The 10078-nt window shown below is 26.7% G+C and overlaps 3 protein-coding genes across 3 annotated transcripts; 1 reads left to right on the forward strand and 2 right to left on the reverse strand.

Moving 5' to 3' along the window:
* Window positions 1-951: 951 nt before the first annotated feature.
* LOC127282808 (PAN2-PAN3 deadenylation complex subunit pan3) lies at window positions 952-5622 on the reverse strand. Its single transcript, XM_051307308.1, has 10 exons — window positions 4918-5622; window positions 4295-4427; window positions 3907-4121; window positions 3511-3789; window positions 3064-3439; window positions 2888-3004; window positions 2576-2815; window positions 2228-2510; window positions 1770-2124; window positions 952-1663 (listed from the first exon to the last, which is right to left on the reverse strand). The coding sequence occupies exons 3-10, from the start codon at window positions 4003-4005 to the stop codon at window positions 1547-1549; spliced, it is 1866 nt and encodes a 621-aa protein (XP_051163265.1). The 5' UTR covers window positions 4006-4121; window positions 4295-4427; window positions 4918-5622; the 3' UTR covers window positions 952-1546.
* Window positions 5623-6019: 397 nt separating this feature from the next.
* On the forward strand, window positions 6020-6863 carry LOC127282730 (DNA-directed RNA polymerases I, II, and III subunit RPABC5). Its single transcript, XM_051307177.1, has 2 exons — window positions 6020-6236; window positions 6522-6863. Exons 1-2 carry the CDS (start codon window positions 6142-6144, stop codon window positions 6628-6630), a joined length of 204 nt encoding a protein of 67 aa, XP_051163134.1. The 5' UTR covers window positions 6020-6141; the 3' UTR covers window positions 6631-6863.
* Window positions 6864-6867: 4 nt separating this feature from the next.
* LOC127282729 (proton-coupled amino acid transporter-like protein pathetic) lies at window positions 6868-9698 on the reverse strand. The gene is made up of 7 exons (XM_051307176.1): window positions 9534-9698; window positions 8932-9002; window positions 8766-8846; window positions 8308-8580; window positions 7856-8211; window positions 7603-7786; window positions 6868-7530 (listed from the first exon to the last, which is right to left on the reverse strand). Exons 2-7 carry the CDS (start codon window positions 8982-8984, stop codon window positions 7119-7121), a joined length of 1359 nt encoding a protein of 452 aa, XP_051163133.1. The 5' UTR covers window positions 8985-9002; window positions 9534-9698; the 3' UTR covers window positions 6868-7118.
* Window positions 9699-10078: the final 380 nt, after the last annotated feature.

Consider the following 10078-nt stretch of genomic DNA (forward strand, 5'->3'; position numbering starts at 1 on the left):
TTAATATTGAAAATTAAAATTACTGTAAAATTTACAAAATTCTAGCGCAAAAGAATTAATAAACGAAAATTTATTTTTTTTATATGAAAATTTTTTTTTTCTCTCTTTTTTTTGCAACGTTCATATAGATAGCAAGTGCGTCAGGGTTTGCTCTATTTTCTCTAGATTGCCACACAGTTATCGATAACTTTTAATAAAATTTCATCCATGAGTGTGTACATATTGTGGTCCTCTGGATAAAAGTTTTTTTCTAATAATAATAATAAAATAAGAGCCACGCGGTCATAATAATGAACAATGTGTGCTCAATGCGCAACAGCTGTTAAGAGCGATACACAGACTCTTTCTCTCTCTCTTTTAGCGAAGGAAATCACGGTTTCATTTAACACAATTAAGTTGGATATACCATCCCTCATTGCCTCGGTGACTAAAGCTCATAACTAACCTGACTGACGCAGAACGTATAATGCTCTCCTGCTTTTATTTCGGCTTCGATCAGCCCGTGTGTGTGCTTTGCTCTACACTTGAATTGAATGTCCAATTGCGAAGGAAATGAGATCAAGTTTAAGTGATTGCGAGCATCACCCAATGAGGGATCGTCTGGCAAAAAAAAAAAAAACAATCTACATTTTATAAAATTACATTCCATCAAAAAAAAAAAATATCAAAAATCCAGTGGAACCTGCAAAATTATCTAAATTTTAACAAAAAAGAAATTCATTACAATAAACTTCTAAAATAATTTTTGAAAATTTTACAAAAAGAAATTTAAATTAATAATTAAAACAGTGATTAAAATAATAAAACTACATTTTTGTCTTTCAATTAATATTAAAAGATAAAATTATTATAAAAAGAAGATTCGTTTTCAAAAATGGCAAAAAAAATTCAAAAAAGAAAAAAAGTTTTCTCTCCATCAAGGGGGGAAAAAAATGAGAATATCTTTATATATACGATTGCCTTCAAAAATAAACATTTATTTCAAAATTAATGCTTATGAGCTGTATTCTAAAGTCTAAGATTTCTAATACCTACACGACAAAAAATTGTTTTCGTAGGTATTTTCTTTTTCTTTTTTAAGATTTTCACGAGCGCATTTTTTCTCTTAAGTTGTGTACAAGTGTTTTTTTTTTCCTATTTCTTTTTCATAGAACCTTAATGGACTGTTTTTCATTTTATTCACTGTGACATGATCTTTTTAAGATTATATACATTAAAGATAAAGTTTATTCCCTGGGATCTAATCGATGTTTTTCACAATTTCATTGAATTGGCAAAAAAGAAAAAAAAATTGAAATTATATTTCAAAAAAAAAAAAAACAACTTAAATTAATGATTTACATCTATTCTTAAAATATATTTATATATTAAGATCAATTGCTCTTTGAAATAAACAATTTACATTTTATAATTCATCGATTAAATCGTGAGTGAATAAACTTGTTTTTTTTTTTTTTTTTTTTTTAAATGATAGAGCCCTAAATGTTGAATATCACATTCATAGTAAGTGCTTTGTTAGGTCAATAACATTTAAGTAAAAACAAACCTAAGCAACTTCTTTTGAAGATTGTACCAGTTCCTCGAATGATGTGTCCAAACATTGTCGAAGCTCCGCGTAACTCACGACCAGCACACTTTGTTCGTCTCGGGACATCAGGCAAACCTTTAAATTCGATTCAATTTTTTTTTATTTAGAAATTTGATCCATTAACGATAATCGTGAAAAAAGGATAAAAATTATTGGAAATAAGATAAAATTTTTTTTGTACCTTATCATGAGATCCTGAGTCAAGTTTATTTAAACAAGAAACGACGTGTGCCATATCAAGCCATGGTCGACCTTCAGCAGTGACTTGATGAAAAACATAATCTCTAAATAATTTAAGCATGTAACGATCACCAGTCTCGGCCCACGTTGGCTCCAAATTAAGTTCAGGCCTTTCGTTTATTGTTGTCAATTTGACAATCAATTTAAACAGTCTTCCATTTTCCAATTCCTTCGAAAGTTCATTCTCAAGTACATCGGAACGCAATTGTGCCGCATCTAATTGTGTATAAAATCGCGCACCAATCATAGGCATCAAATCAGTGACACTTCTTCGTTGTTGATTAGAAAGTAGATAGCTAAAAAATTTTATCATTTAAAAAAAATTGTAATTTAATTTAATGTAAGATAAAATAAATATAATGTAAAAATCTATTTTTAAAATAAAAAAGAAATACAAACAGAATGAGATTTCGAAGATCAGTGGAATAGGAACGTGCGACGAGTTCAAGTGATGTTTGCATATTGTCACGATGAATGGCCAAAAGACTACGACACGCCAATGCCAAGACCATTTTTCCTAAAGCTATCAAATCCTCCTGTTGATAATGTGGAATAAGACCCAAAGGATTTGTTGCATTTCCATCCAATGTAACAACATCCGGTAATGCAACGCAACTCAATCGAAGATGAGTTCGAGAGGTAAGTAATACTTTGGTAGGATCCAAGCATCTATACGCAAGACCTGGAAATTTTTTCTCTTCATTTCTAGATTCTTCTTTTTTTATCTTTTCAAATTCGAAATCTCACCTGCTGCATGAATAACACGAAGTGCGGCCGTAAGTTGAATAATATAACTCCAAATAACACTTTCAGGTAGTAAATTATTGTGCTGCTGTCTTAGAATATTGCCCTTCGAATGAGTGAAAGATCTCGAAGAATTTGCCTCCGTGGCAAATGGATCGGCAAATCCATTAAGTTCAGTAGCCGAGAAATGTTTCGTTAGAAGTGTTTCCGAACCAGGATGATAGTCGTAAACAAATACCATGGCTGCAATTTTTAGTTTAATAAAAAAAAAGACAGAAAAAATAAAAAAAAAGAAAATAAAGAAAAAATACTGACAATGATCACCAAAGGCCTTTGTGGTAAAAACTTCTCGTAACTGGACTAAATTCGTATGGGCAAGTCTTTTCCACATGTCAACAAGTATCATACACTTTGTATTACCTAATCTGAAATCTATAATTCGATTATTAGTAATAATTTATTTAAAAAAAAAAAAGAAATAACATTTTTACCGTGTACTCGACGTAAACAATAACGAGTTCCACTTTTAATATTAGTCGCTTTGTACGTTGATGTTTGATAACCAAGAACCGATGAGACTGGTTTGTGAATTGGCTCCAAGGGACATAATTCATGATAACTATCAACTTCATTAGGTAAATCGGGAAACTGAACTAAATCTGGTTGTTCGAGTGTTAGAACATTTTTTTGCAATATATCATTACGAAGTGCCTCACTGATAAAATAGCTGGGATTCGATTGTTGTGGTGGTGGCGTTGATGGCGCTGAGGTACTATTAGATGATGATTTTGTCACTTTAACTGGATGAAGATGAGATGGTGTTCCTGGATAAACGTAACCTAATTGTCCAGCTCCAAGATTTCCCGCCTATAATAATAAGAAAATTTATATAAAACAATTTTTTTTTACCCCACCAAAATTCTCTTTGTTTTTCTTACAATTTCAGAAGTACCCTCCTCAGAGGTAAGAGTATCGGACATATTTCCCAAATAAAAATACGTGGTACCACCAACATTTTCTTGAGAATGATAAGAATTATTGAATAAATTCGGCGAACTACTATTACTGCTAGTAAGACAGGAATTTCTACCCGGAATAAATTCCGTCGGACCGGGTGATTTTTTTTGCGAATCAAGAGAAAGATTTGCCAATTGTTTAGTAACAACTGATGAATTCATTGCAGTTGGGGTTAGCGTTATCCCTGGACTTTGTCGATTCTATAAAAAAAAAAATAATTTTTATAACACTGAATTATAAAACATCGTAAAAAAAGCAAATATAAAAGAATAATTAAATTAAAATCAATTTTTTTTTTGAAAATTAAAATACATTACCATGTAGGTTGCAAGTTTGGATTCCAATGGAACTCCGTTCGTTTGGGAAGTATAGGTAACAAACATTGACGGATCCATTTTTTTTCTCAATCTTTGCATTTACTGAAACAACTTAATTTTAATGATGTCCTTCCTCTTATTATTATTATTATTAATATTATTATTTGTTCCCTCTTGATTGATTCACTCGAAAACTCCTACATTAAGAATTTCACCTAGAAAAGAAGAAAATTATAAATTAAATCATTGTTTTGTTTTTTCATTTAAACTTTATTAAATTTTTTCAGTCATTATAAAAATGTCTAGTTTCTGAAATTTTAAACTAAATATTTTTTTTTTAATTATTCTACAGTTTATAAATTTTGTTTTAAACAAAAAAATTGATTACCTTTCCTGTTCCCGAAATGTGGATCACAAGTGTAGATCAAATTCACCGCATAGTAACAAATTTCGACATCGTCATTATTGTCCCTTGTTTATACTCCGTATTTCACAAAATAAATTACTATTCTACGAAACATCTATAAATTTTTTTTTTAATATTATAAATACAATAAATAAATAAATTTATGTTATAATATGAAAAATAATTTCCTTTTTTTTTTTAATTCAATAATTCAACTCATATGGTATCTTTAAATTTTACACTACGTAAGCAATCAACAGTTTGTATATATTCATGTTATACAAATAAATGCTCATCAAAATATTAAATGAAAACTGGTGTAAATTATTTATTTCTCGTTTGTCTGCGTCAAAAGAAAGTGTCCTTTGTGAGAACAAACAACTCGAAAAATAAAAACAATGATGCTATAGGTAAACGTAAGAATTGAAAAAGATAATAAGAAATAAAATCAAATAAACAAAAATTTAATTAAAATATTGAAAAAATAAGGAATTATTTTTTTAAAGACAAAATTTTTAAATTGTACATATATAGATGAAAAAAAAAGATACATATCAAAACGCATGTGAAAAGTAAATAGCAATGGCAGCTGATTTTGACAATACCAGAAGGTCTCGTAGGATATAACCTTGACGCCAATGAAGATTATCAGGATTACGAAACACCGGTTTTTTTTTTTTTTTTGAAAAATAATTATGAGAAATTTTCACACAACTCAAAAACGCGACTGGAGAATATGAAAATTTTTAAAATAGTGAAAAATGAGAAAAATATTGTACAAACTTCCCTTCTTTAACATAACCGAAACTGTCAGTAATGTCCGCGTCGATGTGAGCCGCCAAAATAATTATGATTATAGCAAACTCTAAATTCGCACGAGCACAACCGTAATTAAAATTAAAATTTATAAACAATAATTTTAAATCGTCTAATTAGTATTTTAATATTATATGAATTTAATTTTAAAGACAAAGAATGAAAATACACAGACAATCCGATTTTCTGTGTTTACGATGCTCGGGGGTTCGATTGTATTGCGCGCTCTCTCCTTTCCTCCTTAACCCTCTCTCTCACTCTCTCGCACTCTTTTTGAATTTCTTGTCTCTACGCGGCTATTTGCATTTATTAGCGCAGCTGTCACTAATTTCCAAGTCCAATTTTTTTTCCAATACACGCACAACTCTTAAAATAATGTTATGAATAATTAATGGAAATTTTGTATAATCATGATTAATTTTTTTTTTAGGTTAACAAATAGTTTTTTTCATTAGTTTAATAAGAGATAATTTTTTTTTTAAAAAAACCACGTATATTACTCGGAAAAAAACTAATAAATACACATTATAAATAAACCACTAATTTATAAACATTTTTACGTGATTAAACTGATTTTACTTGTAAATAAAACAAAGAAAATCTTTTGAAAATTAAAATTGTTTTTCCTTGGATTTTCAAGTTGTACGCATGTGCAAACTAACGTGTATTTTCTAAAGTAGTTTGATTGGTTGAAAATTAGGCGCTTTATTTTAAAATATGTCAAGAATCGCATTTAGTTATTATTTATTTATAAATATAATTTTCAGAAAATTTTTGTAAAATTCTAAGAGTTTTGTTATTGGTATAGATCTTAATTTATGATTTATCTATTTATTACTATTTTTATTAGTATTAGTAGGAGAATAAATAATAACAGACTCTAATTGATGTGATTGCATTTGACAGAGAGTGAACAGAGCAGAAAGTTATTGTTCTTGACGTTTTATGCCGTTTTCTGAAACTCTAAAAAAAAAAGTAAATTTTGACAAGGTATTTTCAATTTTTTAATAACAATGATTATTCCTGTGCGTTGCTTTACTTGTGGTAAAGTAGTTGGAAACAAATGGGAAGCTTATTTGGGTTTACTTCAAGCTGACTACACAGAAGGGTGAGTAACGAAAAATATAACCTCAAAATTAGAAATAAAATTACGAGAAATTATATTGAAAAATAAATATTAAGCATAATAAATAAATAAAAAACATGTAGTTGTACTTATGACACTAAACTACTATATTAGATATCAAAGAATGAAAGAAAAATTAATTATAAAAAAATATGGAAAAATTATTTTGTTGCTCCATTTGTAAAGTTGGATTTTATTTGTTTTACAAATTCAGAGTTAATTGTTTACAAGACAAAATTATTAAAAAGATACAATTTTCTTTTATAGAGATGCCCTTGATTCACTGGGTTTGAAAAGATACTGTTGCCGCAGAATGCTATTAGGCCACGTGGATTTAATTGAGAAACTTCTCAATTATGCACCTCTGGAAAAATAATTAAAATATTTTCTTTCTCTATATATTTTCTCAGTAAGTTAAAACAATTAATTTTGAATTTAATTTAAATAAACAAAAATATGTATAGAACACTTAATTATATATTTTGTAAATAAGAATGTAAGTTATATTTACTTAATTTCCTCTTTTCAAAACAAAAATGAAAGAGAAAATTGTAAATACACTTCGATGGTAATGATTTAAAAATACAATTAACAATTTTCTATATAAAAGATGTTTTAATTTTATTGTAAACAATTTTCCTTTATTCAAATGAAATTCAATAACTTATTCTACATATTTTTTTTTTTGTACATAGTTTGTTTTTTTAAAATGATTTTTAATAATAACAGTCTTTAGGAAAATACTAACTAAACGATTTTAGAAAAAAATTGTTCTCTGGGTAAAAAAAAACAGTGCACTCCTTAACAATTGAGTTGTCGATATATAAAAATTATTTAAATGTTTACACGATGAAAATAATAATTTTAATTTACATATATACTAAAAATTTGTGTGAGAGAACCATTAGCGCCTGATACTGCGGCTATTAAACCAACAATAACAATTATAATATTTTTAATAATGATCCAATTAAATGGACCAAAACCTTCATCCCAAAATGTTATCATTTCAATAGCAACTGGTATCAAGAGACCCAATATCGTGAAACAAACGGCTCCTATTAATCCAACAAAAGGTGAAATAGTCGGCACTACAATTGCCAATAAAACAGAACATATAACAAGAATGGTCCTTAAAACATAATTTGCAATAGTTGGTCTCGATTCAAAATGATGTTTCATTGAATTCCAAGCAATATCCAAGACAACGTAAAATTGTAAACCAAAAGTAACAAGGACAGCTAGGCCAATAAATATTTTTGCAATCTGCGATGGTCTAGAAAATTAAAATAAAAATTAAATTAAAGGAATTTAATTTAATAATTTGAAGAAAAAAAAATCTACTTACATTTCTTCTGGTGGAAAATTAAGAGTAATAGAAGCTTCTGTTTTGTTTATATAAGCACAATATCCCAAAAATCCTACAATAGCATAAATAACAGTAGCTCCAAACATTCCTTTATTTAAAATTCCAAAAGTGCCCAAAAAATTTTTTGGATTTTTCATTTTATTCTCCAATGGCATTATCACACCTGAAATATTATTTTTATTAAAAAAAAATTTTTCTAAATTAAAAAAAAAAAAATATTTAACAATCTTACCTATAGCTTCAATTGCAAAAATAGTGATGCTGACAAAATTTGGAAAATTTCCTATTGGCGCTATCATTGGAACTTCGCTTAATGGACGGAAATTTTTGATTAAATAATAAAATGTAATTGCCAAACTTATTCCCATAAAACCATTTGCTACCATGGAAAATGGAGCAAGATATTTTAAATTTGGTATCCAACAAATTAAAATCAATGGAATTAATAAACATGCTATTAAAACTCGTACTTCAATATCTGTTTCGAAATGATAATTTAATACTTGTTTTATATTTTCGGCAATAATCACTGAATAAACGCTCACTGCTCCAAAATATGTTATGAAGAGACAAAATTTAATTAAATATCTGCAATTGAGATAAAAAATATTTATTTTTCACAAAAATTAATAATACTTAATTATTACTATAAATTTAAAAAAAAAATTGTTTAAATTATCTCACCCAAAGGGTTTGGAAAATTTTCTTCCCCATTGTGGACCAGTAGAAAATGCATTTTCCGCAACTTCCGCGAAAGACATTTGTTTTTTTTCACATCTATAGTATAAAACATGTGCACATTTCACAAGAATATATGAACAATGTGTACAAATGAAAGCGACAAGAAAAGTTGATATTAAACCAATAAGAAATCCTGCATTTTTGAATGCATCGGGCATTGATAAAATTCCAGATCCCAAGCATGCTTTTAATAAATGCATCAGTGTATCACAATCCCTGTAATTAATTTTTTTTTTTATTAACAATTTAATTTTATATTTGTTTTTTAGTTATAATCAAATTTAAATATTTAAAAAAAATATCTTAAAATTTTATTTTAAAAATAAAATTATTTTTAATTAAAAAAAATTTTTTTTTATTTGAAAAACTTTAAATTAATAAAAAATAATATATATTCTTACGTCGTTGAAGTTTTCTCGTCACGATTTGCGAAAGGATCAAATTCTTCAGTCCTTCCCCTTTCTTCATCATCACCACTTCTCCTTTTTTTTTTTGAAGGGGAGAAAAAAAAATAATTTTATTATAACGTATTTTTTTCTATTTAAAGAATATTTATTATATATTTACTTTTGCGTTCCATTTTCTCGCTTTTCAATCAAAGGATAAGCGTTCTTTTCCATTATTGTTTGTCAATTGGCCTGTTTAACAAATAATAACTTAATATTGTAAAAGTATTAATTATAATAAATTGTAAATCGTTATGAAGAAATTAATATACTAAAAATAATAATAGAAATAAAATATGAATTGTTAAATCAATTTGAGCAAAATTGAAAATGATGCAAATTTTAAATTATAATTTAATAATTAATGAAAAATTAATACGTGATTTTAGAAGCAAACAATTCAAAGATAATTTCTTTCTTAGATACTAAAATTATCCACGTGGGTTTTATCATTATAGAAATATTTAAAAAAATTCAGTTTTTAATAAATTTAATAATAATAATTAATTTTTGTTAAAAATAATAAAATTAATTTTTTAAAAAATAATAATTATTAATAATTAAAGAAATAAAAATAAATCTCATATATAAAAATACCTCATGAAGTAAAATTAATTTGTAATTTTAAAAATTCAAAATTAATAAATTCAAATGAGAAAAGAAAATAAAAATTTTTTCTTTAAAATAAGAATAAATATTTTTTGTTTAAAAAAAAGTAATTACCTGAGAATTTGAGAATTATTGGACCAATTAACAACTTTTTCGACTTGAAAAAGTGTCAACGTATGCAAGATGCTTTAAACTCGAAGAACGTTAAATATCAACTGAATTTCAAAAGAAAGAAATTTCCATAAGAATTTTCTTTTTCTCTTCCCCCCCCCCCTACTGGAAGAGCTATTAAGTTCTTACCTTCCGAAAAACTATTAGTTTTAATTTTCTTACTTTGATATTATATCTTAGAATAATTGTCTTAAAATTACTTTAGCAAAGTTCTATTTAATTTTTTTCTAATAGAAGCTATTAATAAAAAAGAAAATTAGTTATCTATTTATAGGCATTCTAGAAAGAAAAGTTATTTTTAATTCGTTTTTTTTTTGAGGGGGAAGAAATGTTTCAACTGTAAAATATGACAATATTACATTAATATTACAACTCTAATTACGTTATTTACATTTTAAATTTTAATTATATTTAATGGGTTTAAATATTTTTAGAATTATTCACTATCATGAAACTGAAATCTTTTAAGTAATAATTTTTTTTGTAAT

This window comes from Leptopilina boulardi, unplaced genomic scaffold (assembly GCF_019393585.1).
Source record: "Leptopilina boulardi isolate dan_hultmark-lab unplaced genomic scaffold, ZJU_Lbou_2.1 LbouV2_302, whole genome shotgun sequence".
Taxonomy (NCBI): domain Eukaryota; kingdom Metazoa; phylum Arthropoda; class Insecta; order Hymenoptera; family Figitidae; genus Leptopilina; species Leptopilina boulardi.

Excerpts from the sequence above, each read along its gene's own strand:
- LOC127282808 (XM_051307308.1), bottom strand. The coding sequence starts at position 4,005 with ATGCAAAGATTGAGAAAAAAAATGGATCCGTCAATGTTTGTTACCTAT. Across the intron at positions 3,440-3,510 it reads AGGAGGGTACTTCTGAAATT|GCGGGAAATCTTGGAGCTGG; the intron begins GTAAGAAAAACA and ends TTATTATTATAG. Across the intron at positions 1,664-1,769 it reads ACTCAGGATCTCATGATAAG|GTTTGCCTGATGTCCCGAGA; the intron begins GTACAAAAAAAA and ends TCGAATTTAAAG.
- LOC127282729 (XM_051307176.1), bottom strand. The coding sequence starts at position 8,984 with ATGGAAAAGAACGCTTATCCTTTGATTGAAAAGCGAGAAAATGGAACG. Across the intron at positions 8,847-8,931 it reads CGAGAAAATGGAACGCAAAA|GAGAAGTGGTGATGATGAAG; the intron begins GTAAATATATAA and ends AAAAAAAAAAAG. Across the intron at positions 8,581-8,765 it reads GACGAGAAAACTTCAACGAC|GGATTGTGATACACTGATGC; the intron begins GTAAGAATATAT and ends AATTAATTACAG.
- LOC127282730 (XM_051307177.1), top strand. The coding sequence starts at position 6,142 with ATGATTATTCCTGTGCGTTGCTTTACTTGTGGTAAAGTAGTTGGAAAC. Across the intron at positions 6,237-6,521 it reads CAAGCTGACTACACAGAAGG|AGATGCCCTTGATTCACTGG; the intron begins GTGAGTAACGAA and ends TTTCTTTTATAG.